We start from the raw sequence: 27,933 nt of genomic DNA, 5'->3' as shown, positions 1-27,933 counted from the left end.
AAATCACACTGAAGCGACACTAAGAGTTAGGAGGAATAAGGTCTAAACCTTGTAAAATTAATCCAAAGAGTTAACCCAAAATGGAAACTATCATTCATCTAGCTTTATGCTTCCTAGGAAAGCTTTTATTTAAAAAGCCAGCTCCCAGCTGCTCTTCACCTAGCATTAGCCTTTGCTAACCATTTGTACAGATAGTGCTGTGGGTAACAGATCCCCATCAGCAACACGACTGCCCTCTTGATTGTACTCCATCACCCACTCACATCTCATCTATTTTTAATTCTAATTCAAAACCTCATATGGCCTGTTTCTTTGCAATTTCAGTTTTTCTCCCAAGTTACACGTTTCTGCAGCCTCGTAGGTTGAACCGTTGCTGATGAAATCCCCTTGCTCACAGGTGATTAGCATCCTCTCCTACCTGAAATATTTTGGGATACAGTTCATTTCATATTACCCCACCTGGAAGACCTGTACTGTGCCTTCTACCCACCGATTACTTTTTTTTTTTCCTCCTTCAACATGGAAATCATCGTACAAAAGACTTTGCTTTTGTTACAGGTTTTGATGTTTGCCTAAGGCTTAATCATGAACAAGACTGCTAATTATTTGTACCTCCTGCAGCACTGACTAGGTTTATCCAAGATAAGAACAGTTCAGCCCCTTGTTCCACCACCTGCCAGCACAAGACCGTTGCCAGCAATTCCCTACAATAACTCAGGCTTTTTCTGCAGCTGACAAGGAGAAGTAAATATTGTTTTTGTTTTCCTAGCAGCAGTTTTACTTGGTTGCAGTAAGGGGGACAGCCTGCAGGGCAGGCTTCAGCCTCCTCTCTACTGAAGGCCCAGGCAAGAGGGGAACACAAGCCACCGGCCCAGCCCAGTGGCGGGAAATGGGTTTCTGAGCACAGGGGGAGGCACTCGGTTATGCAATACATACAGACATAACTTTTTTTACATAACTTTGGGGGTTTGCATAACTTAACATAGTGCGGGGCCCTCGCGTTCTCCAAGGCCAGCAGCTTGCACCGGCGCCAGGCTGGCGCGCAGTGGCTCTCCAGAGCAAACCTCCCTCGGCGGGGGTTCAGGGTGCCGGTGCAGCACCGGCGAGGCGTTGAGCACTCGGCCCAGCGCGACCGCCTCAGCGCTAACCACTGCCCTTTCTCATGCCGGGGCAAAACTAAAACATTCAATGTTAAAAAACAGGTCAAAAGCGCTATTAAAGGTCACTGTTACTACGAAAACCAAGGTTTTATTTAGTCTTTCTGGACAAAAAACAAATACCTTTGTTACCAGGACTCTGGTAGCTCTCCTCACACACAGTATTAACGTCTCTCCCAGCTATGCAAAGGCTGTAGCAGAGCTGTCATTTTCAGACAAGTACTGCGATGATTTCAACCTATACGTTGTACGGCGCTCCCTCATGCTGGAGCAGAGGATTTACACCGACCTTCTCCGCAGCACTGTAAATCATGGCCCAGGAACACTTAGCAAACGTACGGGCCCTGGCCAGGCTCCCCGTCACAACGCCTGGGCGGCACGAGGCCTCCTCCGGCCAAAGCAGAGCCAGGCTCTGCTGGCACCATCGCTAAACTGGTTCTCTCTTCGATTTCCAAAATAATGTCAGCACTGCAAGAGATTGCAAAACCTCTGCCTTTCTTTTAGCAGGGCTCACAACACACACCGGCTCCTATCTACAACCCACTGCATATTAAACTTATTTTTTACTTTAAAACAATCTGTTAAATTTACAAAATTTTCTCTCCCTTTGAAAAGGGCTACCTACAGAGTTAAAAAAAAAAAAAAAAAGTACAATCCAGAACAAGTATTTTCTATAATCTTCGCAGGTGAAATATTTTCATGCTCAGTTGGTGCTCTGAGTGGTTCTCTCCACAATGAAAACAAGACTGAAGTCCACCATTTCCCCATTTTTGTCTTTGGCAGAGCTATTACGAACAAAGCTAGATCAGAATTATTTTTCATTACACATAAATCGCAGATGTGAAACCTCAAGTCAAGTGTTGCACTGGCAACCTCTTAGGCGCTCAAAAAAACGACTACTTGTCACACGTGAATACATGGAAGATGCAAACAACAGCACATAAGATGGAAGTTTGATCACAATGGCATAAAAATAGGATTAATAGGAAACACTTCCTTGATGGTTTAGATTAGACCTCGCCTAGCATGGTATGACAGAAAAGGTAACAACCCTGCAGAACAAAGTCATGGTGGACCACCCTGCGTCACTCTGTGGGGAAAAAAAAGCCAACAGCTTTGTTGTAAATCTCTGAAGGCAGTAGTTGTCTATTCAGCAGAGAATCTTCAATTATTTAAGCATAAATCATATTTTCATATTCACGTGACCTCAGCTTAATCACAGAGGGGAAAAAAATTACTGACAAATTAATTTGAGTCAGGCTTCAGCCTACTATCATATAGGCAAAGACAGGTGCATTAGAATTTCACTATCAGTACACAGAACATGAGATTAATTAAGAAAATCCTGAAGTGCTAAACATTCACAAAAAAGTCTACAAACCCATTCAGCAGAAAGCTTTTTTGTGAGGCAGCCCGATCCCACACAGGATCTCCCATCTGAGACAGCAAATATTACTACGATGTAATAATAATGAATTTTGGCTTGATGATAAAGTATAAACTCATTCAGGAAGGAGACCAAGAAATTACTGATGTTATCTGACCCACTGCCTGTTCCAGGATGAAGTATTAAAAAGATACATGTATCACTAACTATTTCATGCCATATATGGCATAAAAAAAAAAATAAATTCCTCTGCTCTTCCAACAGAATTATCATTCAAAGCCTCTTGTCATGCAGAAAAAGACTTCAACTCTCAGTTAATTTAACAGGATTGAAACCATCTACTACCTCTCCTCTCCATTCATCTTAAGAAAATCTTAACGCCATATCATCAAACCAAGCTGGCTGGACATAGGAAGATGCTCCCAAAGGAAGCAAGTTACCCCACCTGTGCTTACCTGACAGAAAATCACCAAGTAGTTACACACATTTGAGAAGGGTCTGATCCTGCTTGCCCAGAAAGCTGCAGTCATTGATGGACCTACTGACAGTGTGCCAAAACTGGTCAAGTAACAGAAGGTCTGGATAGAACAGTTTTGAAGATCTGCTTAATATCTAGTGAGAAGTAGAAAAAACTGAGATGCTTTCATGCAGGACCAGACGATCTAAGCACAGGAGTGAGCTACTCTGGTGGCATCTGCTAGCACATCAAAGCTAGAGAATCCAAAACTCCTGCCCAGTAAGAGCTGATCTTCACGCTTTTTAATGGAAGATTTGCCAAGGGCAAAATTTAGGCAATGGCTCAAAGTACTGCCAAAACATTAACACAGAGACATCCAAAGGAGTTCTTTCTCCCACCAAAGTCCACTAGTACCAAGACAAAACACTTACAAACAAACAATATTCTGTAATTGACATTAAAATACTTTATTGGCTAGATAGAATGTGTAGTATGGATAGAAATATACTGAAATACAAAGTCCTCCAGAGTCATCATGTAGAAAAACCACAATCCATACTTCTACATCTTAGTTATATACATCGCCAAATGTATTCAAGAGCATGAATAAGGTCATATTTGCATTTTTTTCTTCTCTTGAAAGCGCATCTAGTGTAGTCCAAGGCCGCCTTGTTTCTTCAACAGAAAATTGCACAGCTACCCTATTTCCTCATTTGGCCTGAAATCTGATGAAATTTTACGTACTCTTCTCTCCCTTGCTAGATCCTTTCAAGCTTGACTTCTGCCTCTTTTTCTCCCTTTGTCCCAGTATGCGATAGATTTTTTTCTTAGCCTCCTTTTGCCTCTTGAATTTCTGTTCATCCTCCTTCTGCTTAACTTTGAGATATTCTTTAAGCTGTTCCCGATGTTTTATTTTGGCTTTCTTTATCTTGTAATTATTCACTGTACTTAAAGCACTGAGTAGGGCTGATATCTAAAACAGAAAATAGAGAATCAATATACAAACAATGTGGTTTTGGTGAACAAGAAACACTTTAACCTCAGCAGAAAGCCATATAATGAATTAGAGACTAAGGCAAGTTCCTAATTATTTCTGCACCTGTTAACCAATTTCTAAAATGGTTTAATTATCTTGTTAGGAAGTTAATCAAAGGTTTAATTTTTTTGAACTCTGATTTTTGTTAGATACTATTTAAAAGGCTATGCCTAACTGCTACTATAGAACACTTAAACTGCAGTTTGGATATTCTTGCCTTTGCAAGCACTCTGTAATTCTCAATTTCTGAAGCAGAGTATTTGCTTCAAGTCCTGTCTGTGTTAATAATGCATAGCAATGACAAGTCAAATAAAAGACCACAGCTGCCAATTTAAGTCACCCATAATGTGAGAGCAGTACACCCAACTGAATTATCTTGCAAGTGCTGTGACAAGGACAAAAGTTATATTTAGGCTTCAGGTGACCCAGTAGTTTAAAAAAAAAAAAAATCGACACAGTCCACTCAGCAACAGTTCCATGTACATACTGCATGCCAAACAAGCACAAAACAAATTGCAGGTGATAATTTTTCACTAGGAGCATATATGTCTTCAGCACTAGCAGTAAATTCAAGTGCTGAAACAATAGTCAGAAATGGTCTAAGCAACATGTTTGCTCTTCGGGAGTCCTTGTTTGAGAATAAGTGATAATTACCTTCTTTTCATGAGGCTCCCTGATAACAGCTGGTCTCCACTGGTCTTTTGGAGTCTTGCCTTTCTTCTCAAGATTCTTAGGCTTGTTCTTAAAAGGCAGTGCCTTCTGCAGTGCTTTAGGAATGTGGAGCTTATTGAAATGCCTTTTCTCCCTCACAATAGGCTAAAAAAATGGATATAGAGCATACAAGATTCATGATCATAAAAAGCTTTTGTTTTCTGTCTTTCAGGGGAAAAAACCCAAACCACCACAAAGCAAAAAAAAAACCAACCCCAAGCTCCCACCCCCTCAAAAAAGAACCCCCAAAAACATTCTGTGATGTCCTTGCACTGAACCGTGAATCTGTTCACCCCAATTTTACTGCTCTCAGTTTGCACAGGTCTGAGACAGAGAGCAAATCTGACTGTCATCACTGGTTTAAAAAAACAACAACAACAAAAAAAAAAACCTATCAGATATACCTTATAGAGAGAATCTTTGTTTTGTTTCAGTTTGATGCCTCGCTCATGCCTCAGCTGGCCTGTTGTCTTCATTCCACTCCAACTATCTTTCTCACCTGCTGGCTTCAGCAAGGATGTTACGGGGTTATAAAATGTTGGGATAGAAACAGGATACCAAGTCCTCACAAAGACAATATCTGAAAGAAAAGGAAACATTACTTGGCTCTATAACACCACAGTTCATCACATCCATTTTCTAAGTAAGGATTGCCTGAATAGAATAGATAACTAGTATCCAGACCACGTGTTCTAGCATCTAGACCACATGTTTGGTATACATACCAAGTCTCTTCAACATTAGGCAAAAGCAATGTAACTATTTGTACACTTGGATTTTGCAAAACTCCATAAAGTCATAAACAGTACATATTCCTGAAGAGCAGCCAGCTGAGAATACCACCCTATTCATTATTCATATTCAACTAAAGAACTAGCAACAGAGTTCATATATCTATCTGTGCCTCTACTATTACTGACAAAAACAATTTGCTTTTCCTCTGCCTATTTCTATACAGTAACTAACTTGCTTTTATTTTGCACTATCCATAATTTCAATGGGTTCAAGAAAACAGAGGTCATATAAACCCAAATAAGCACAAACTCATGTTCTCAACATCACAGTGACACTCGGTAAACATAGGAGATCACTTACCCCTACCCTCTGCAAAATTTCCCCAAAAGGTTAGGGAAAAAAGTTAACTGAAGTTACAATGCCACTCTTTGGATTTCTCAGAAAAACATCCTTCTAGCACTTACACCACTAAACACAATTCATCTTCATGTTCAAGAAGAAAAGCATACCATGCTGTGTAAAACACTTTTGAACACTCTGAGAAATATGTCTCCAAGACAAACCTTTTCATCTGCATACTATACGACTTCTGAGTATAACAAAGAAATCCAACATAAAATGTACTTTTTTAAAATTTCATTCTGCATCTCACCAGATAGTTCATGCTCTTTGAATTCACATCTCAATTATCAGATTCCAGAGATTTTGAAACACAGCTTTTCAATCTGTGAAGCAGGATGAAAGTTGTACGATAACTTACATGGAAAGTGCAACTTACCACTCATCAGCAACTTGTCTTCAAATGTTGCTCTGAAAGCACCTACTGGAGTTCGGAGGGCCTTTTTGATCTGTCCTCGGATACCACTCACAGTACGAATTGCTGCACCTTCAAATTTAGCCACTTCCAACTGAGAGTTAAACATTCCCTGAAAGTGTGAATTACCCACCATCATTCAAGATTCTAAGTCTCTCTGTGACCTATGGAGGCCACAAAAACATAAGTAATTCCCACAAGCATATCATATAAAGAAATAGGAAGAACATAACGTTGTCTTTATACTAAGAGTGCTGATCATACCATAAACCTACTGAGCTGACTTTAAGGTAAGCTACTAAAAGTAATCTAGTGTCATATACCACAGGCAAGACTTCTTAGCATTAAATATATACATTTACAATTCTAAACCAGAACATATTTAAGAGAATCTGTCCAGTTCTCTTTTAAAGTCATTTGCTGGAACACAGCATACCTTAAAAGCAAGTAAGCTGCCTTAAGTTGCTAGCTCTAAGACTACTACAATATAGCTCTTCAAGTTTTGTGCTTCTTTCGTAAGTCACAAGGAAGTCAGGAAAAATTCTGCGTAGGCTTATTAGTGCGAATACTTGAGTGCCTCACTGTTGGGATCAATGCTTAGTTGCTTACTGCCCCAAATGCAGAATAACCCAAGCTCTTCCTGAGCCTAGAAGCTGAACTAAGGACAACTAGAAGGTCAATGAAAATTCAGTTCTGCAACACTTCCTGCCCCAAACGCTTTTGTAACTGTAATTGTGAAGTCATAAGCACTGCTAGAAGTCATCTTTGATCCCAGACCTTAAATTCAGTGGGATCAAACTGCCTGAATGACACCAGGGACAGGTTCACAGTCTCCAGACGTGTCTGCCACTGTGGGAAACTAATCAGTGGGTTCAAGGAAGGAAGGGGAAGGGACAGAAAAAAAAAACAAAAAACAAACAAACAAACAAGTCACACTGAACGTGAGCCAAGAGACTGTTCCAGAATTTTTCTCTGGTTAACAAGAATTCTTATTCATTAGCTAATGATCAGTATCTTTAGAGACTGCACTGAAGAGAGCTCAAAAAAACCCAAGCAGCTACTGAGATCCAGAACAGTATGCAACAATTACAGGGAACTTCTGCCTTGTGAAAGACAGATGGAGTCCCAGGTTGCATTCCTTCCTAACATTGGTTACATGTGGTTTTACAGTATACATACCTACATACCTACCTTAATAAAAGAAGTGTTCTTAAAAATTTTGAATGGAAAACCGGTTAGCTTTAATTTCTTTACAATAGTTATCGATTTATCTAAATCGAGCACAACTCCTGTCGCAGCAATCCGGAAATCAGGCTGAAACAGACAGATGAAAGACACTACTGAATGTATATTTACCAGACAGTGAAGAAACCATTTCACTGATAAAATTTCACTCTTTTTTAGAGTTTGAGTTCAGAATTTATAACCTTTACAGCAGTACAGCAGCATGACAAATGCAAATTGACTTTGTACAGACTAGTTGAGGTGCTGCTGACATAACATTCCTACCACTCACTAATGAGATTTTCAGAACTGCCATTCTAATTACCTTGGAAGCAATCTAACAGTCCTTGTTACCTACCTGTGTTCTCTTTATGAAACAGAATCTTACTCAGACAGAAAGTCTCAAAGGAGAAGTGCTTTGTGCACTGCTGTAAGTCACTATATTATGCTAGGGACACATGATGAAAAGAGCCTTTTAATACATATAAAAAGATGACTGTGCAATAGGACTTAAACAAGGCGTATTTTAGGAAGGAGATAATAATCACCACTCTGATCACTACCATGCTCATTACAATGCCATGCAAAGCTTTCATAAATATGTTGTATGTAAACATAAATCTACCTTTGGGTAATGCATATGCAACAAAGATCATATTTGATAAATACTGCTTTAGCACTAATTTAAATTAATTCAGATACCCATAAATATTCTAACAAGATGAGGAGAAATCATGCTAAGAGCAAACTTTTAACAGGAACATCAGTATCTCATCCTGCAAAAGGGTTTTAAAAGTTATCTAAATACTTAGTACCTGAAAATCAAGTAGGTATAAATCCTTCCACAGAAAATAATAAAGCAGTATTTGTCACTTTCAGTGTAGCAGATGAAAATTGGAAAAAACCAACCAACCAAACAAACAAAAAACTTCACAAAAAAGACAACAACAATCCCAAAACCCCCCAAAACTAACCCTCCATCCAGTTTCCTATCTCATTACAAGACACCTTTCAAAAGCTTGAGTCCACTACTTTCTCAGATCCTACATCACTGCTTTACCATATGTAAACCTTCCCTAAATCTATATTTTATCCAAAGACCCATGGAAAGCAGTAATCAACATTTTGCAATAACAAACCTACCATTGTGCCACTGACAGACTGAACTGCCAAAAATCCTGTCCCCTGAGGAGTGATAGGCCCTGCAAGGAAATTAAATTTTAAAAAATTATGAAAAGTTTTACTAGGCAACATCTAGCCTCTATTTAAAGAAAGAAAGCTTAGAAATACATGCCAAATATTCTCAATGAATAAAACCAAAGAAAAGTTTAAAGCATTCAACCCGTTACTCGCATATATAGCCCCACGGAAGTTAAAGGAATGGTTAACAAATAGTTACTCATGTACAGAAGTGTTTGCAGGGCTGGGCCCATAATGTGTGCAAGCGTGTCTCTGCACACAGCCAACAAATCAGGTTCCTCTTTGATACAATACAACCTAGCAGAATGCTCAGAATTTCATTAAAAGCCAAATAAATCACAAATAATAGGCAATTGCCTATTTTCCCATACTACTTGGTGTTATTTTATATTCCATGGAGAACACAACTTTCTAAAGACTTCTCATTCCAAAAGCTACTGGCTGTATTTCCTGATACATCCTGTAAAGCTTGAGAATTTTATAATGATTAAGTGATACAGGACACTAACTCCAGAACACCCTCACCCCAGAAAGTTGCTCCACAATGCATATGTTGTGGTGTGTATTTCAGAAGCCTATGACGCCCGTTGTGATCTTCAATGTAGAACATGGGGATAGTCTGAAATCGCCTCCACCCTAATGAGAGGATTAAAGGATCACGTGTCTTAAGTATCTTCTTATACCATCGGTGCTTCTTCAGGCGCAACTAATTAGAAGAAAATATGAACAATGCTATTACAGGATAATAACATCAATTCTGAAACTCAAGCCTTAATTTTCAGGAATGATTGAAAGCAACTTCCATCTACACTAGAATGTTTTATTCTGTAAGCTTTATATCTTCAAACATTCTCATTAACACTAGGTTGACTGGAAAGATAAAGCTAATCAGTATTTCACTCAGTTTGAAATCCTGTTCGTATGCATACAAGCAAATATTGTATTAAAAAAAATACTTTTATATATATATATATATATATGTGCTAGTAACTTCTCTACAGCCACTCGTCCATTGACCATGAACCTCAGAGTGCAATTTAGGTTTGCAATTTAGCAATCACAATCAGACCTTAGTCCTGAGACATGTCTGCAGATGAACATTCAACAACAGTAACTTCTTCCAGTTATCCAATTAAGCCTGTAAAAATCCAGTGTCTGCTACTGTAGAGTTAATTGTGTCGAAAGCAAATCCCTTATTCAAGAGACAAAAGACAAAGGTTTCTCTCTGTGTTTACAGTATCTTTAGTAGACAGAAAATAAATAGTAACTCCAGACACTCTGAAGCATACCTGTACCGATATAAAGTGCACTCACAGCTTTGGCTACATACCTGTACATATCCGACATTTCCTTCGCTGTTGCCTAAACCACCCAGGATAATAGGATAATGAGGGTCAAAATTCAAGACAAATTCACATGGGACATTCTCAATCTCTATTCGAACATACATCCCAGGCCGGAAGCCCTCATACTGCACTCTGGTCTCATCATCTTGATCTTCAAATTCTGCTCGATTAAGCTATGTGACAAAGAGGAAGTCACCATGTGTTTTACAAAATTCAAGCATTAACAACTTGTTCATGAGGTGCCAGTTCTATTTAAAACATGCTAACATTTATATAATCTTTTGCGAAAGATCTGACAGGTTTTGTGACTTTTTATTCAGAGCAAGATCTCTGCCACCATGAATTCCTTCCAATTTGAAATCCCAAGTGGGCCTGTTAGTCTACTTGAAAGACAGTACCCAAGAGAAGCAAATGACTGAATGACTTCTGATATACCTTTCATACCAGTGACTTTGGATTTTAAAGATACAACTGTCAAAAGTACGTTTTTGATTTAGGAGCCCAAGTACCTTTTAAAGTTAATGTCCCGATCTTTAAGGTGTCCCTTTATGACAGCTCCTATCTTACTCAGCAGCTTAAAAATATTTCTGTGCATCCTCTCACTGTGTATCGTCAAAAGGGTCTTTTAAAGCTCTTCTGTACCATATGAATGCAGATATTGTGTAAATATTTAACATATCCTTGGGAATAACAGAAGCCTCACCCTCCTGTTCTAGCTCCTGATGTTCAGCTACCGATAAGACACCATGTTTAAGCAAACTAATTATTAATTTAATTTGTCAAGGTATTGAGATATGGCACAAATCTTCTGGTCCAAGTGTATTTTTGTAGAAGCTTTTACACATCCCCAGTCTGAGATCCTTGCCCTTCCATTCTGCAGTAGGAGTATTGCTAATATATATTTCTGTAACAGACCTCAAGTGAAACGGTTGTAAATTGTCTTCTATTCTTTTACTGGAATGTCCTTTCCACTTTAAGTGCTCTTAGTAAGTACATCAGCATACCAGAGCTCTTATGATCACTTATGACAGAGGCTAATGCAAGAAGGTAACGATTAATTTAATGACTATTCAGGGCAAGATTTTGTCAGAAGAGAAGACAGTGAAGTTGTTAGCAATGTAAGGCAATGCTCTTCCAAGTCAGCCAAAGAAAGAAGCTACTTTTAAGCTTACAAGATTTTATCTAAAAAACCAAGGCCTGGAGCAAAATCAACACCTCCAATTCTAGATATAGTTACCCTGAAGACTCCTACCGCATCTACAGAGCAATGGTCCTCAATTTTTTTTTTCCTCAAAGTAACTTGACAGTTTGATGAAAAAGACTGCCACACAGAACTTACTTATCCATTAACATTGCAAAAATCACACTAAAAATAACACCAGAAAAATATTTGACACAAATTAGTATGAGAAGGGTTTTCACTTTCCTACACATAAAAGGATGCCTTCCCTGCCCACCCCTCACCCTGCCCCTACCTGGAGGGGAACCTTCTCTCTCTCACGTTTTGGTTTGTTGGTTGGGTTTTTTTGAGACCTGTTATGCTCGTTCTACCACTAAGGGACAGATGGATAACTGTTAAAAACTTTTAAGTAGATGAAGTTTAGATGACACATCCTGACTTATTCCGTGATTTAGAATATGGTTAACTACTTAAGTCAATTTAAGTTAAGCTTTCAGTTGTTTGGCTTGTTTTTCTTTCCAGCTAATGGAATCAAAAATTTCAACCATAAAAAAAAAACAAAACAAAACACAAAACCCAACAACAACAAATCACAAGCATGTATTTCTTTCTGTGTACTTTCTGAAGTAGCTCCTGAATGTCATGCATGTCTCCAGGAAAAAACCTTCGAGCAAACTCTGTGGGATATTTTTGAAGATGTAGAGCCAGATAAATTGCCAAGTTAACAGCTTGTACCTGTGCCTGTTTATGCATTTCTTCTTTAAGATCATCAAAGTACGTGGCATCCCCTTCATCATACTCTGCATCAAACATTTCTTTCAGTTTCCGTTTCTTGTCCATGCGCTCCTTTTTCTTTTCTTCCTCCTCAGGTTCTGGTTTGGACATTTTTCCATCTTCCTCCTCTTCTTCACTTCCAGACTAATCAACAGTAAGTTATCAAACATGTAAAACGTTTCACTGAAAACAACCCATTCTGATTAACAGTTTACTATATATTATTAAGTTGTATTTTGTCATAATGCAAATGAGACACTTTGAAAATATTTCAATCTTAGATAGAAATTAGTAAGTTATTCATACAAGAAGATGTAACTTCAGCAATGGCCAAAACATTTCATGATCTCATCATATCCCTTTTCACTGAGAAAACTTCTTGACTTAACATTTATTTTAATGTCAGGGAACAGACCCTAGAACTGACCTATCTGTTATTCTACAGCTAAAATAAGCACACATAATAAAAGAGGAAAAAAAGTAATTGTTGATAGCACTGAGTAATACTGTGCTGGAAGGCAGCACTCTTTAGAGGCCAGAGCGGAGGAAGTTTGTTCACAGACCATTTGAAAACTGCCAAAATGATGCCGTTGCCCCCAATTTTATAATGAAATGCAAAGCCATCAAGTTGCTCATTCCGAAAAAAAATTGATTTTTCAATCTGTATTGTCACAGACAACTACATCTCTGTTCTTGGAAGATATCCAAGCCACAGCATAAAATTGCTTCCACCAGCCTCTTTTATGCAGATATGAGGAATGACTAGGAAACTGTGTCAGCTTCCACAATTTGTTGTGTTTAAACAGAGCTCTATAATCTTCTGCATCAGATGAAATGACATAGTACAAACAGTTACGATCACATTTGGTTTTAAAATACTTCTCCCATACCTCCAGATCCTCCAGCTCTTGATTAAGCCTGACACCTACTGTTAAATAAGTGAGGTGATTTCTCCTACATAATTAACTTTAAACAATTCAGTTTGAGACTAAGAACATGCCATTCTAGGTATTTATAGGTTCCAAAGTCTGTAATACATACACCTTTTCTTCCTTATTCCCATTGATTTCTTTCCTATTGATTCATGAAAACTAAATTTATTACATAGGATGCCTATCACTTGATCAGGAACTTCTATACATACATGTTGCTAAAGAACATAAAAATACAGGTCAGACCTCATCTCCTTCAGCAGCATGCTTTCCTTTGTGCACAACACCGGTTTCAAGATCTTCAAAATCTCCATACAGTTCTTCTGCAACAATAAGCACCCAAGATATCTGACAAGTTAACCACTCTGTTACACTGCAGTTAACCACTGTTGTATTGTTCCATACAATTTCTCATATTTTCAGTATTGTGTATTTCTCAGCACTGCTTTGTAGATTAGTTGCAGTCCAAATATTTTTTTCTTCCCATCAACAGTTTTGTAAGTCTGTTCTGCCCTCTCTATAGTTTCAGCTGAAAATTCTCAGCTGAACTCCAGTGACTCCTCCTTTTTCCTTTCAATACCTTTAACTTAATGATTTCAAAGATGTAAATAAAGTTTAGATCATTCCAAAGGACCACACAGCACATTTGTTAGCACTCTAATGACACAAGACACCAGCCAAGCAATCGAGCTCCTACCTTTAATTTAAAAAAATAAACTTAATAAAAAATTAAATCTAGTAGACAAATTTTAAGTTAAAACCAAATGCTTATAGAAGGCTATCAAACCACAATAATTTAGTATATAAGGTACAGGCACATTATTAAAATTTTCTGAATATTTCCTAATTAAAAAACAAAAACACCACCTCCAAAACATCTGAAGATAGATATCACTTCTCAGCCAAATGTGAATGACCAGTTTATTAAAGAAGAATTTCTGTTTATTTCTACCGAGAGCATCCAAAAGAATAAACCATACATAGAGGATGAATAGCTAAACTTGGATACATAACTCAAAAGTTGGCATGGCCATGTGATGACTAAGGACTCCAATTCCTAATTAAAATTATATACCCTATTTTTCAGAGAATAAAATTCCAGAATGTGCTACTTGCCTACTGTTTGTAGAGAGTTTTACAGCAATGTTTTATTGTATCAGTATCTGTATAATACTTTATGTAATAGTTTGAAAAAATTTGCAAGTATATCACTAATGCAAAACATTCTACATCTGTAACTACAAAACTGTACTTCTCTTAAAAATCTTGTATGCATTAATCATTTTAGAAGTCTTACACATACCATCTTCCTCCAACAGCTTTGCTGCATCTTTATCATCTTCCCACTTTCCAGTAACAAAGCAGTCTCGAATACTGCTCATAACCTGCAAAATAATAGTGTCATTGCCTTGTACAGTTACAACTTATCAGAGACTGTTTCTGTTGATGACATGTTCCCCACTCCTCCATCATCTCAGGGATCATGTGATATTCTCACGCACAGCTCCACATCAAGCCATCATTACCAAAAGTATACAATGCCTCAGCAAAAGCAGGAATGTGAAACCAACTCAACTCTTGCTCAAAGGTCTTTACACTAAAGGTCTCTACCCAGATCATATTTTCACTCAGGATTCCTCTGCTTTTTACTTTTCAGTAAATAAATAGCAAACTGTGATCCACCAAATAGTCAAAGAGCGCCAAGCATTAAATTGACTTATTCTAACTTTCCATTCCTGTAAGAACAGACCTTGGAATCTGTTAGCTAGTAAATACTTCTAACGACAGCAAGTAGCAGAAGATACTCTAGCTACTGGCTGTAGCTCCCATAGGTCTGTTTCAATGACAACTCAGTGGTACTTTATGAGACACAGCCAGGACATAACCAGTATAGGATACGCAGAAACAATTATCCAATGGTATTACCTCTTCTAAATCCCAATCTTGCGGCTTTTCTATCAGAAATTTGGAGCAGTCAAGAGCATTAGCGTTCTGTTTGGATGCTTTGTCTGGACGGCTGACACGAAACAAACCCCCAAGTTCATCACCGGCATCCTCATCCTCATGGTCCTCATCCTCGACAGCTAAATGAAACGTACAAGCTGCAATTATTTACCCCACAGTACATGGATTACATTCATTAATAACCTCTCTTCTGCCTCATGATTCACAACACCTGCAGTAGTTTGAGTAAAAAAAAAAAAAAAAAAGATGCAAACTAAAAACTAAAAATAGTTTTAAAGATAAAAGACTGAAGAAAAAGGTATACTGATCCAGTGTAAGAGTTAAATTAATACCCTCACAAGGACAAAATAAGGTTAGCAGCAACCACAGAGATACTAAACACTGTGATCATAGTGAACTTCAGTTGTACAGTTGTTCCATATGGAAAGATGTAATTCATTTCACAAATTCCACAAGTGCAAATTTCTTTGAACAACCTGAAATCTGGTTCTATTTGCATAACTGGAATAATCTGAAAAAATAATACCCAATAAGTAAACACAGGAAGTTTGTTCAATATCATAAGTAGAAACAATACCAAAACAATCTGTGAATAGAAATGACATTAAGCTAATCTGTAAATCAAGAATACCAGACTTGAGAATCTGTCAGCAAATCTTCCTGCTCCTGCACCGTGGAAGGTTCACAAAAGCCAAATTCTCATTGTGTTCTACAGACGTTCTGCATGATGAGGTTTGTACACTCAGACAACTACTGGAAAAGTTGTTAACTAAAAAGGACAAGTTACATAAATAGCACTTTTCCTTTTAAGCCAGGTAGCTTTTTCTTCTTGACAAACACCCTTATTACAGCCATGATAATACTAAGTCACACCTAAGAGAATATTCCATTCTCAGTCACTGTGAGACAGATATTCCTGAAAACAGCCAACAAACGACATCCCTTTATGAAACACATCAATTACCACAATGGATTTGCCTAATACCTACCAGATACTTATACAAATGACCAAACTTGAAATGTCTGGAGGGAAATAGTTGTACAAGAAAACATGAGTAACAACCTAGTAGTCTGGAAAATGAGCTCAAAATGCTTTTTATTGAAAAAGTCAAAATTGTCTTTATTATTAGTGAAAATTAGTACCAGCAACTAAAAAAGTCAATTATCTCTCCTCAAGCCTCCCACCAAAAGACAGTGCTCAAAGATTCAGACTTGCAAACTTGGTAACAGCTAAAAAGCTACCATATATTAAGACAGTAAAAGTTTCCCAACAGATTTGTACCTGTTCCATATATGAGTTTACGAAGATTGGGAGTTGAACGCTGCTGTCTTAGAAAGGCCTGAGCTGCCTTCTGTGTAAGGTCCTCTTTCCACTTAAGCGCACCTGAAAAGGGAAAAAAATTTGCATTCTACCTTCAAGAAAGAACAAGAATAAGGAGCTGCAAAATTTAAATACAATCATGACAACAGGCTTAAGAAGTGTAGACACAACCCACAGTTTCTTCTTTTAATAGAATCATAGAATCATTTAGGTTGGAAAAGACCTTTAAGACCATCAAGTCCAACCGTCAGCCATGCCCACTAAACCAATATACTACAACCATATTCCGTAACTATAACTATACTCCATATATATACACAGAAACATAAATCGTGGCTAACAAGTTATATCACTGATTTTTTTTTTTTCTGATGAGTCCTAATTTTAGGACAAAATTTTAAGAGATTATTATTAGCAATAGTAACAGATTTGATTATTTTCATGATGATACATGTCTTCTTCACAGACTCACAGAATGGTTGAGGTTGGAAGGGACTTCTGGAGGTCATCTTGTCCAGCCCCACTGCTCAAGCACGGTCACCTACAGCAGGTTGCCCAGCACCATGTTCAGACAGCTTTTGAAAATCTCCAAGGATGGAGATTCCACAACTTCTCTGGGCAACCTGTTCCAGTGCTCACTGAGTAGTTAATACATTTTAGTAACATTCCCCCAAGAATGTTTTATTCTTTCTAAATGTAATAGAACATCATAATTTGTTTTACACACATAGCCATAAAGATAAAGTTAGAGAAATGTATGCAGAATCAATGAAGTTTACAAAATGAATCACCTCTATTTCAGAGGAAGGAAACCCAAGACCTGTATACTACATTGCAAATCAAAGTCTTAATAGCAGATAATGCCTGGTTTCCCAACTTGAAGTTTGCCACTTAACAACTATATATATATTGGAGGGGCAACATTATATAATATTTACTAATTACTATATCCTTTAACAATGAACCCAATTAAAAATGGACAGTAAAAATTTTTAACATATATCGTTTACCTGTCGTGTCAGCAGAAAAATCTATTTTTTCTTCATACTCCTCCTCCTCTCTCAGTAGATTCTCCACATCATCATCCAGAGCTTCTAGAGCTTTAAGTTTGGTCTGTCTAATACTATCAGCTTTCTTTGGAGTGTGCTGACATCCCTTCCTATTTGACTCTTCAGCTTCTGATTCATCGTGTGATCCTTCTTCATCATCGCTCTCATCGAGGGAAGAGTTTTCAGCCTCAGATTCTGATGCCTCTTCTGCTGTGCAGTTTCCTGAATCTGTAGTAAGCACTGCTTTTCTTTTCAAACTGTGATCTGAGATTTGTGATCTCATTTCTGTATCTTCACTATTTATTTCATACTGCTTAGGTTCAGCTACTCTTTTGCTTGCAGCCTCAAATTCACTATCTGAGCTTTCATTTTCATGAGTCCTTTGATCATCCTCATTCTCCTCCTCCTCATCATCATCTTGTTCCATCTCGTTCTCTTCAGGGGCAGTTTTTCCTTCTCCTTCAGAACTCATCTCAAGATCGTCGTCACTGTCTGCAAATGCTGGCAGTTCATTCACAGTTTCTTCTTTAGCCACTTCTGTTTTCAGACGCTTGGCTCTCCTAACAGCCATCTCTTCCCGAAACAGCTCTCCGTCACTTTCTTCCTCAGCATCATCTTCATCATCGCCATCACTTCCATCCTCAGACATTGCCGCTGCTTCTTCTTCTTCATCATCTTCCTCATCACTTCCTGCATCATCATTTTCTTTCTCCTCTTCTTCAAATAATGCCTTCCGACGTACTCTTCCAGTCATCAAATCAATCCGTCTCTCTTCTCTTGGCATCACAAACCTGGTTTCCCAAAGATCACATTTTGGGGTAAGATGATAAAATACAAGGAAATTTTAATGAAACAATGAAGCTTCATGTCAATATTTTAAAATATTTTTTTTTTAAAAACAGACCGAGGTTATGAAGAACGTTAAAAAGGCAATGGAGTTCTTTAAGTACAGAACATGTCTTAATTCAAGAATATACCCTATGTTATAGCCATAAATAATTCCAAGAAATTTCTTCATTTTCCACAGAATGAAAATAGGTTATACAATGAATTCTACTGAAGATTATAACTGCCATTCTCGAAAACTCTGATGAAAAACAGAGGTATGTTACTTACGGCTGTAACAGCAAGGAATTCCTGGAAGGCAGGGCTATACTGCTTGCAAAACTTTTCTAATATCACTTATTCCTATCTCAAAATACACGTGGCATATGAGTAGCCTCAGAAGAGGAAGAATTAGGCAATAAGCCATTCTACTAACGGTGCTCTATTGAGAATTCTTCCTGAATTAGAGCCTGAAATTAGAGATTCATTCATGCTCAAACACTGCTCAGCATTCAAAACTTACTCTTGTCCTACATCTTCTGAACCTAAGGGTCTAGAGTCCATGAAGAGAGAGACCTTGCTTGACGCCATCTTAACATCAATGGCTGAATGTGTGGAGATGAGGCTCTGAACTAGTTCATGATTTGGTCTCACTTCCTCCTGGAAAGCCAAGATTTTTTACTTTTCAGTTAAAATGAATAAACAAATGTCTAGTGAACAGCTAACAGAGTCATTAATCTGCCTAGAATAGTAGAAATATGCATATGCATGAAAAAATTCCAAAGCATTTTAAATAAACATTTTCTCAGAATAGCAAGGTCTCCCTTCCCCTCTTCACATTTGAAGAATGCATACAATATTAAACCAAGAAAACTTAAAGAGGGCCTCCTTCACAGTATACAACCACTACAGTAAATACCAGCAAGCACACATTATTGTAGATCCAAACATATTTAACAGGTAGCACAATACAGGGGAAAAGAGCTGGATTCAATGTTTGTATGCAAATGTTTTCCACCTCTCCCTTTGACCAGTCAAATCCCGTAAGTGCTCTCCCACAAAGACCCTGCCCTGCAAAATAAGAGTGATAATATCCCAGTACCAGTAGTTTTTATAAGCCTTAATACAATGCTTGGAAAGTTAATGAAACTAACTTTAGGTACTTATTATTAACTGATCCTCCAAAGGTTTTGCACAATATTTTACACAGAGATAATAAAAATATCTCTCCTCTGAAATCACCAGAGGAAAAAAAAGTTACCCACTACAAATGTATAAGGATTGATTATTTTAAAGAAGCTTATTTTTAAACACTTATTTTGACTCTAAGGATAAAAACTACATTTTGCAAGAGAAATCAAGTCACCAACAGCATTCCCTTACCTCTTCTTTTTCATGAGCATGGCTTCCACCAAGGTCAATATAAACAGCATCTTTATCATATACAATGCCCCCAACTCCTGAAAGGGGGGCATAGACTAGCTTCTCTTTCTCATTTAAAGAACGCTTCTTCTGCTGTTCAGGTAGAGCACAGGGATCTGGTAGGAAACTCACATCGCTCACAGTAAAGTCTCCTACACCTGGGGTGACAGACAAGGGAAGTAATAAGGTTTTCACAAAGTTTTGATTCTGAAATCTGTACAATTCACCATGAAGAGATTAAAAAAAAAAACAAAAAAAACCAAACCAAGACACTCTAGCATTCAGCAATTCATCAACAGCGAGCTCTGTATCAAACATCCAATTCTTCTGCCCTACCACTGAACTTAGAGAAGCATTCTTAAGTTCACCAGAACACTGCAAAGCTTTGGGTTTGTTTGCTTGTTTTTAAATGAGAAAACTAGAAACTCGCTTTTCTGAGTAGGTCTGTAAGTTTATTATTAAAATATTTCCCAATTTAAGCTTTTAAATCATTCACTTAAAATATTAAATTTATTCAATGAGCATGAGAAATTTTACATAACAATTTACAAAACTGCACAATTAAAAGCAAAACTATTTACAAGGATTTATTTTTACAAAAACATGTACTATGAAAATTAATTTCCAAAAGCATAACATGGATTTAGAAAGGTGAAAAATCTAGTTTAAACTGTACAGTTTAAAGATACAAATCATTCCACAATAAAAACAGCGACAGGTATGTTGTTATTCACAGACCAGTACAAAAACAGTTTTAAGAACCCGATAAACTACCTGGCATATGAATTTGACTTTTGTTTTTTAGGTGTGCTCCTCTCAAGTATCCATAAAGTGATATCTTCCTGTCACATTTGGGATTGATTCGAACATCTTCCGGGTTTGTCAACTCTTCCATTCTACCCAACATTCAAAAAAAAAGTTAGAATATCCAGCAGTCCTAATAGTAACTTTTGAAAAAAGGTAATTTAAGAGAAGAGAATTGCAGCATCACTGCTGCCACTGCATGCTCTGCAGACTCTAATAATTAAAATAGAATGATCATAAGAAAAAAAAAAAATCCATGGAAAAAAGAGCTTTCAAAAATATTTTTAAATTGTATTTTAAAACTTGTATAATCACGTTCAACAATATATTTCCAGAAGACTTACTGACATTTCACTAAACATGTACTGCTCTCTTAGCACAATTACTGCTTATACGCTTTCCACACACAACCCTCCTCAAATCAATTTTGCCATTAGAGGGAAAACAGCTGAAAGCCACATTCCCTGCAGCCACACACCACGTTCTTTTCCCTATTAATGGCAGTGAGCAACACAAAGACTACCACAGGAAAGAGGAGAGGGAAAGAATGGCTGTTTTCAGGCAGATGAGGGAGGAACTCCTTCCAGAGCTCCTTTCTACACTGCACAAGGGAGGCAAAACAAACACACAGCCAAGGAAGAGGACGGGACACACGTTCTGCCTGCAGATCAGCTTAAAAGTGACCCCACAACCAAAATAACTGTAACAGTTATAGCAACCTAAAACAATGTTACTGAAAGACTATGGAGTGTTTTTTTCTCATTTTCCCTCCCATTGCTTTCTATATTTTGCAGGACTTAGCATGATGCTTATGTACTTCTCCGACAATTTTTTCTAAAGAATTAGAACTTTTAGAGAGACTTGTTCTAGGCACCTTGGATTCTTGTGGGAGTTCAGTCATAACTGTAAGCATTCTGGCAATAAAATATGAAAGGTGAGGTAATTTCTCAGGTAGGCACAGCCACCATCAAGATTACACTCAAGTTTCAAAGAGACTGTGAATCAAATGCTATACATGAAGACGGAGCAGAGGAATGATCCAGGGAACTCAGATGACTAATTCACCAGCTGTTGTTAAATTGCTGGAATACTGTTTCTTTTCCACAGAAATTCAATATAATCATCAACAAGCAGGATTATTTTAATCTTTTTTTTCCTGTGTTTCAAAAGTATTTACAATGTATCAACGGCCTATCTACAGGATCCCATGCAAGTGAAAACTGAATGGCTAAAGTTATTGGCACAAACGTGAAAAGTATGCTTTCATTTCCCTAAAGCCATCTAGAAAACACTAAATACCCGCTCACACATAGAGCTGACTGGCTCTAATATTACAGTCTTTTTTAAACAGCAAGGTGCTATCTACGCTGAGATTGAAGAACAGAGAGAAAAGCACACACCTGTCTGCGAGAACATACGGATGAGACGTTTGCCAAGTAAGAGGTCGGAATTTCATAACTGAGATAAAACGCCCCAAATTGTGAACTTCCTGCTTTTGATATTCTCCATGAACCATCCCAGACAGATAAAACAGCTTGGCACCCTAAACACATTAAAAAGACATAAAAACATTAAACATCAATTTAATATCTACAAAACTAAAAAAGGTAATGCAATTCTAATTTGTAAATCATAATCGGAAATTGCAGGTTACAACCGCTTCCAAAAGATCATACTAACTAGTTTACTTCAACATGAAAATTGCCCCCTTTTTACTAGTATCACGTTTAGTAGCGAGTCACATAGTCACACTGGGACAGAGAATAATTACACAAGTAGTTTAGCAAATAGAAGAAAGATTTCATAACTTTCCCATTTATAGTATTATTTAAAAGATGTGAGAACATAATAGAACACAGAAGTATTGCCCCATTTTTAATTTAGCTTCCATAATGCAAAATACATGGAAAAATGAATGTTGAATGTCATACCGGATACACTTCAGTCCAGAATCTGTGCTTTAACTTCTTTTTGGTCTTCTTTAATTGTTTGTTGTTCTTGAATGTATCCAGGTGGGTAAGAACTCCCATAATTTTGGGAAAGCCATGTACCTGACAAATGTTCAGGAATTCAAATGTTTCCATCTCAAATCCAAAGCTGGCATCAATAAGCATTAGAACCTGAAAACACAACATCAGCATTTCACTATAACAATACCACGGTGCCCACATGAACCAATTTCGAAGACCACACCTTTAAAGTCATAAGCTTCTTGGGAACCAAAGTCTTGCAAAAAGTTTTGTTCTTTATTTTCATATAACCTGAAAATTAACTTTGGCTTTTTAATTAAAGTATGGATCTTAGCTGCTTTAGAAATTAGTGTGGCTTATGAAATCAAATCTCTTCTTCCAGTCAGTCAAATCTCCTTTATATAGATTTGATTTGATCGTTGTGTTCAAGAAAACCATAGAATAATAAGGCTGCTCTATGAATGCACTAACATACAGTATCATAATGAGTTCTGAAGAGGTGTTTACTTGGAAAATTTAAAATATGCAAAATACAGTATCTTTCAATATTTGCAGGAATGTCTGAAAAAAAAAAAAGGATAATAATAAGATTTTTGTATCTGTATCTTGGATGCACTAATGCCTCTAAGGCCACATCTTTTGGAAAAATGAGACAAACTTAATTCACACATTGAAATTACTGTTACACATCACTAAAACACACTGACATGGGAAAACAGCACCCAACAGTCACACAAAAATGGAAGCAAAGTTGTATTAGGGCCTCAGCAATTTAGAACTTAAAACACATGGGAACTGATGACAGAGATCTGCAAGCGATTATGTAATCTCAGCCTCCTAACAATAAAACCAAATAGATTCTCAGCATCACCATGTGCACGCAAAGTCTCAAACATCTGTCACATCTACTAACAAAAAATTTTTGCATTTTTTAATACATCTCCCTTCCTCAAGTAGAAAACATGCAAGTAGAACAATATCTGGACTAGTGCACACATGCATTTAGGTCTTTAGATACTTAATATTTAGGTAAGGATCCCAAACCCTAATCAGCTATAATACACTCCAAATCCACATGTAAAGTAAATTCTAAATAGACAAATGAATCATGCATTAGGTCCCCAAGATCAGTTGACGTAATCCACTGAACCAAAAGTTACAAGTAAATTACAACAGTAACCACACTCCACTGAAATCAATCGTATTACCACACAGCTGTCTTCAAAGACAGAGACATCAGAGTGCATCAAATAAAACCAACTAGTAAACTAATACATATTTCTACTTTATACATTAGTTGAAAACTTCTTGACTAAAAACCATTTTCAGATTTTTGACCAAATCCCTTAATGAAAAGTTACTTTATCACCTTGGCTCGTTATTAGATCTTCCACCAAGTTTACCAGTTGCATTAGCAATGAAGTTCAGTTGCATTTCCCTTCTTCCACATCCTCCCCACCACTACATACACACACTTTATTCCCCACCACCTCCGGGATAAGGAAAGTCCTAGGGGCTGTTCCAGAATATTAGGTCTATTGTTGAGCTTAGTCCTGTTCTCTCTGAAACCAAGGACAGTTTTGCCTTTGATAGCAATGGGTAGAGAAATTAGACATTGGCGCAGTCCAGTCAAAAGTAGTATTTTCAATATAAATTATAGTAGAAATCACATGCCATTGTTAACTTACCAAATCAGCAACTTTAGCCAGGTCAATCATTGTGTTAATGTCACATCCACATTCAATAATAGTTAGCCTGCGTTTTTTACCTGAAAACAGAATTAAGAATCAAAAACTGAAACAGAGGGAGCAAACTTATTAGTCCACTGTTTTCTTTTCAGGCCACATTCCTGAAGTTCCTAAAGAGTATCTGGGACTCAAATTCTTGTCTAACACACAGATTGTCCAACTTGCACCATTGTAGAAGTGCCTGTTTTCAAACGTTCATAATTCCACTAAATTTTAACTTTTTGTTTTAAAATTATCAGGTTGAGTACACGTTTTCAAAAGAGTTGTTCAGTCTTTTCCAAAACCAATGCTAATAGCAAAAAAAAAGTGGGGTTTTTTTTTTTTCCACTTTGGAAAAAAAAAAGTCTCTGCTTCTTTTCTCTTTAGTGCCCCAGACTTAATACTACGGATTTTATTTTACCATATATTTTTGTTCTTTTAACATTATTAGGAAAAATACACTCCATTCTAGCCTTTAAAAAAAAGGCTAGATTTACATATCAAAAAATTTCTTAACATGTATCCAAATGAGAAAAAAGTACCCACTGTTAACTTGGCTTGATTAACTTGAGTTAGCTAACTGAACTTTAGACAACAGGAATAAAAAACTTTAAACAACTATAGACAACAGGTATCATGTTCTTTTTCTTCAGGTTATCAATTGCAAAATTCAACCTTTGTGTCCCAGTAGACCAATCAGGAAACCCAATTTAACACATGAATTTTCCTTGCCATTTCTACTTTCCCGTATTTGTCAATTATTCCTTGCAAAAAAAGGAGATTTATTAAAGTCTCTGAAGAGTCTAACTGCACCAAACATACAGTTGTCTGCGTCCAGGCAAGATCTCCCTTACAAATTGGTTCCTTGAGCTGCTGTGGGCTGTGCTGCCCCTTCACCATAACGATCCCCCCAGTAATATTCAGGGAAAAGTATGACGGGAACAGAGTAAGACAAGTGAAAACTGGGACTAAAAACTTAACAAAAAGGAAAAAGGAACTGACCAGGGGGTGAAGTGGAGAAACATAACTGGAAATGGCTACAAAAACTAATTCTTTGCTTAAGAAAGAAAGGGACACAAAGACGGGATTATAGACAGGGAACCTGAAAGAATGGGAAATCCGTGCAGAGGTTAGGATGAAGCCAGAGGAAAACAGTTCAAAAGGGAAAACAGAACCCAGTGGAAAAGGAAAACTTGGGAGAAGACTGGGGGGATAGAAGAAACTGGGAAAAAAAGCCAGAAAGGGGAAAAAACCAACCAACCAACCAACCACAAACGACCAAAACACCCAGAACTGGGATCCCAGCAGGGTGGAAAACAAGTCTAGAGGAACAATTCCCCCAGAAGCCTAAATCCCACTATTCTGTCACTGTTAATAAGTATGCCTGATAACACATCCAAATGATTTCTTCAAAATGGCCAAAAATTACGAGAACATGAACACGTCCTGGCTCTAAAAGCAAGACAACTGATGAGTGTAAAATAAGCATTTCCATTTCTCATATCTTTGTTCTCACCTGAGACAATTGTAACAGGACCCCGGATTTCAACCAGTTTTTGCCTTGTGAAGTTCTTAATGAGACACTTTATTAAGGTGCTCTTCCCAACCTTGGGAGGGCCGACTACAACCACCACCACAGGAGGTGGCTCCAACGGAGTACGGTCAACCACAGGAATGTGATGTTTTTTAGTCTTCAAGTCCTGAGTTCTGAGAGACATTTGTAATAAATAAATACAAGAACTTAAAAACCAGTAACACTTATTCCTTGAAAGCCTTCAGTATTTGCAAAAGCTTGGACACAAGGGTTCGCCAAGAGCGCAGATACTAATATGTGTGTGGAACTCCCACCAAGTCTAAGGAGCTATACACTTTTCTTCCATTAAGACTAACACAGCTGTACCACGTAACGCAGATGCGCAAAGCATCACACTCCTGACACACGGATAAACTACAACACGAGCTGCTGAACGATGAAAGCTACGCGAGCACACCAATGAAGCTTACAGTACGTATATTTCTATGCAGAGTAACAAAGAAACCGCAGCCAACACCTATCCATCCAGCCAACCTCGCACGCTCTATAACCAATTCCCATTTCTTACCTATGGAAAGTCCTGGCCATCCGCACAGCGGACTGGACCGTAAAGGCTTTGGGGTTTCTCCTCCGTGCATTCTCCTCGTCTCCTATTCCCAGGTCATTGAGATAACGTTTCCTTTTCTTCTCTGCCTTCGGCCCGCTGTGCTTTGCACGATGCTTCTTCTTCTCTTTTTCCTCCATCTTACTTTTTCAGCAACTGTTTACAATCAAGATGACGTAGATTGCGGGATACGGCGCACAGCCGGCACTGGAAGAAAAGGCAGTTAGCGCGTATGCACGCAGCATACCTGCGAGAGAGCAGCAGCACTATGCAAACGTTACTTGACCACCTCGGCCAGAGCAGCCGATTCCCGCCCTGCCCGGAGGCACACGAGAGGCGCCGAAGCCCGCCCAGGGTACAGCGGCGCTGCCGGCAGCCCCCAGGCCCTGCGCGACGGCCACCGCGCTACCGCCGCCACGGCCGCGGGGCTCGGCCCGGCCCGGCCTCCGCGCCCGGCGGGACGCGGGTCTCCGGGCCGGCCGGCAGCCCGCCCCCGGCGCTGCGGGCCCCTCACACGCAGCGGCCGGGCGGGCCGGGACGGACACGCTACTTCGCTCCGGGCAAAGCCGGCTTCCAACGCCGCCGCGGCAAGGAGCTGCCGGCGCGCCGCGGGCCGGCCTCACGCCCCTGAGGAGGGGGAGGGGGAGAGGGTCCTCCCGCGGGGCTGCTCCCCACGGGACGGGACCGCCGCCGCGACCACCTACCTGTCCTGTCCCGTCCCGTCCCGCCGCGCCGCCCGGGTCCGCGTGGGCCCGCACCGGCCGTGCCGCTGTAGCGACCCCCCCCGGAAACAGCGGCTGCGCCCGGAGTTCCGGGAGAAGCGGCCGCGGCGGAGCCCTATCGCCGGCACACACGGCGGCAGCCCGACGGGGCCGGGGCCGGGGCCGGGGCCGGGGCCGGGGCCGGGGCCGGGGCCGGGGCCGGGGCCCGGACCCGCCCGTCCCCTCCGCCGGGTTTGACGCGCTGGGGCCGGGCCGGCAGCCCGGGAACCGGCCCGTGACTGCGCCTGCCTTGTGAGTAAATACCTGTCCCGCAAGTGCTGTGAAGGTCGGCGGCAGCGGTGCGGCGGTGCTGGCCCCGCAGCACCGGGGGCTGAGGCGGCGTGCGGCCGCTGGCGGCCCGGCGGCCCCTCGGGTTCCCGCCCGCTGCCGCGCAGCCGTTGGGGCTGTCCCCACACGAACAGACTGCTGTGGCCCCAGAAATCAACGGGGAAAAGATCGCTTTTAAAAAAAGAAGCCTCTGCCGAGGACTATGGGAGGGCACACAAGTCAGAGGGTAAAAACCTGCGAAGGGCTTTCCAGCGCTGTGGACTGGGGCGAAACGTACTTAGGTGGGGGCTTCTCGCAGATACCAAGTCCGCCACCCCATAAGGACGTGACTAGGCATGCAGGAGTCGAGGTGAGAACTGAGCAGTTGTTTATCTGTGCCTACGCCTTAAGGCAAGTCCTCCTGAAGTTATTTATAAGCACAGGCCCCACTTTATTAAGTGAAGAGCCCTCTTCCCCGGGGTAATTTGCCTTATGCCAAGAAACAGCGAGGAGCAGGGCTGCTAAAGAGGTGTCCAGGTCATGAACTGCTGTCTCGGTGATGCTGGCCAGATCCCGCCTCCCAGGCGGGCGGCTTCCAGAGCGGACTGGCAGCTGCAGGGGCCGTGGCTGTCACTCTGGTCCTGCTGCTGGAGGAGGTGGCTAAGAAAGGAATGGGCTTTGCAGGCTCCCACAAAATGAGAACTCGAGACTCCTAGCAGTGGGGTAGGCCC

General features: G+C 39.4%; 1 protein-coding gene across 1 annotated transcript; it reads right to left on the bottom strand.

Moving 5' to 3' along the window:
- Window positions 1-3,447: 3,447 nt before the first annotated feature.
- BMS1 (BMS1 ribosome biogenesis factor) lies at window positions 3,448-26,928 on the bottom strand. The gene is made up of 23 exons (XM_030030737.2): window positions 26,879-26,928; window positions 26,139-26,381; window positions 25,553-25,743; window positions 23,998-24,077; window positions 22,271-22,459; window positions 21,740-21,882; window positions 20,310-20,431; window positions 19,497-19,693; window positions 18,637-18,773; window positions 17,250-18,079; window positions 16,201-16,302; window positions 14,880-15,037; window positions 14,257-14,338; window positions 13,200-13,276; window positions 11,983-12,165; window positions 10,052-10,240; window positions 9,247-9,427; window positions 8,665-8,723; window positions 7,489-7,611; window positions 6,262-6,409; window positions 5,153-5,328; window positions 4,692-4,853; window positions 3,448-3,974 (listed from the first exon to the last, which is right to left on the bottom strand). The coding sequence occupies exons 2-23, from the start codon at window positions 26,312-26,314 to the stop codon at window positions 3,738-3,740; spliced, it is 3,942 nt and encodes a 1,313-aa protein (XP_029886597.1). The 5' UTR covers window positions 26,315-26,381; window positions 26,879-26,928; the 3' UTR covers window positions 3,448-3,737.
- Window positions 26,929-27,933: the final 1,005 nt, after the last annotated feature.

The sequence above is a fragment of the Aquila chrysaetos genome, chromosome 11, assembly GCF_900496995.4.
Source record: "Aquila chrysaetos chrysaetos chromosome 11, bAquChr1.4, whole genome shotgun sequence".
Classification (NCBI taxonomy): Eukaryota; Metazoa; Chordata; class Aves; order Accipitriformes; family Accipitridae; genus Aquila; species Aquila chrysaetos.
This window is presented reverse-complemented; position numbering and strand designations above follow the sequence as displayed.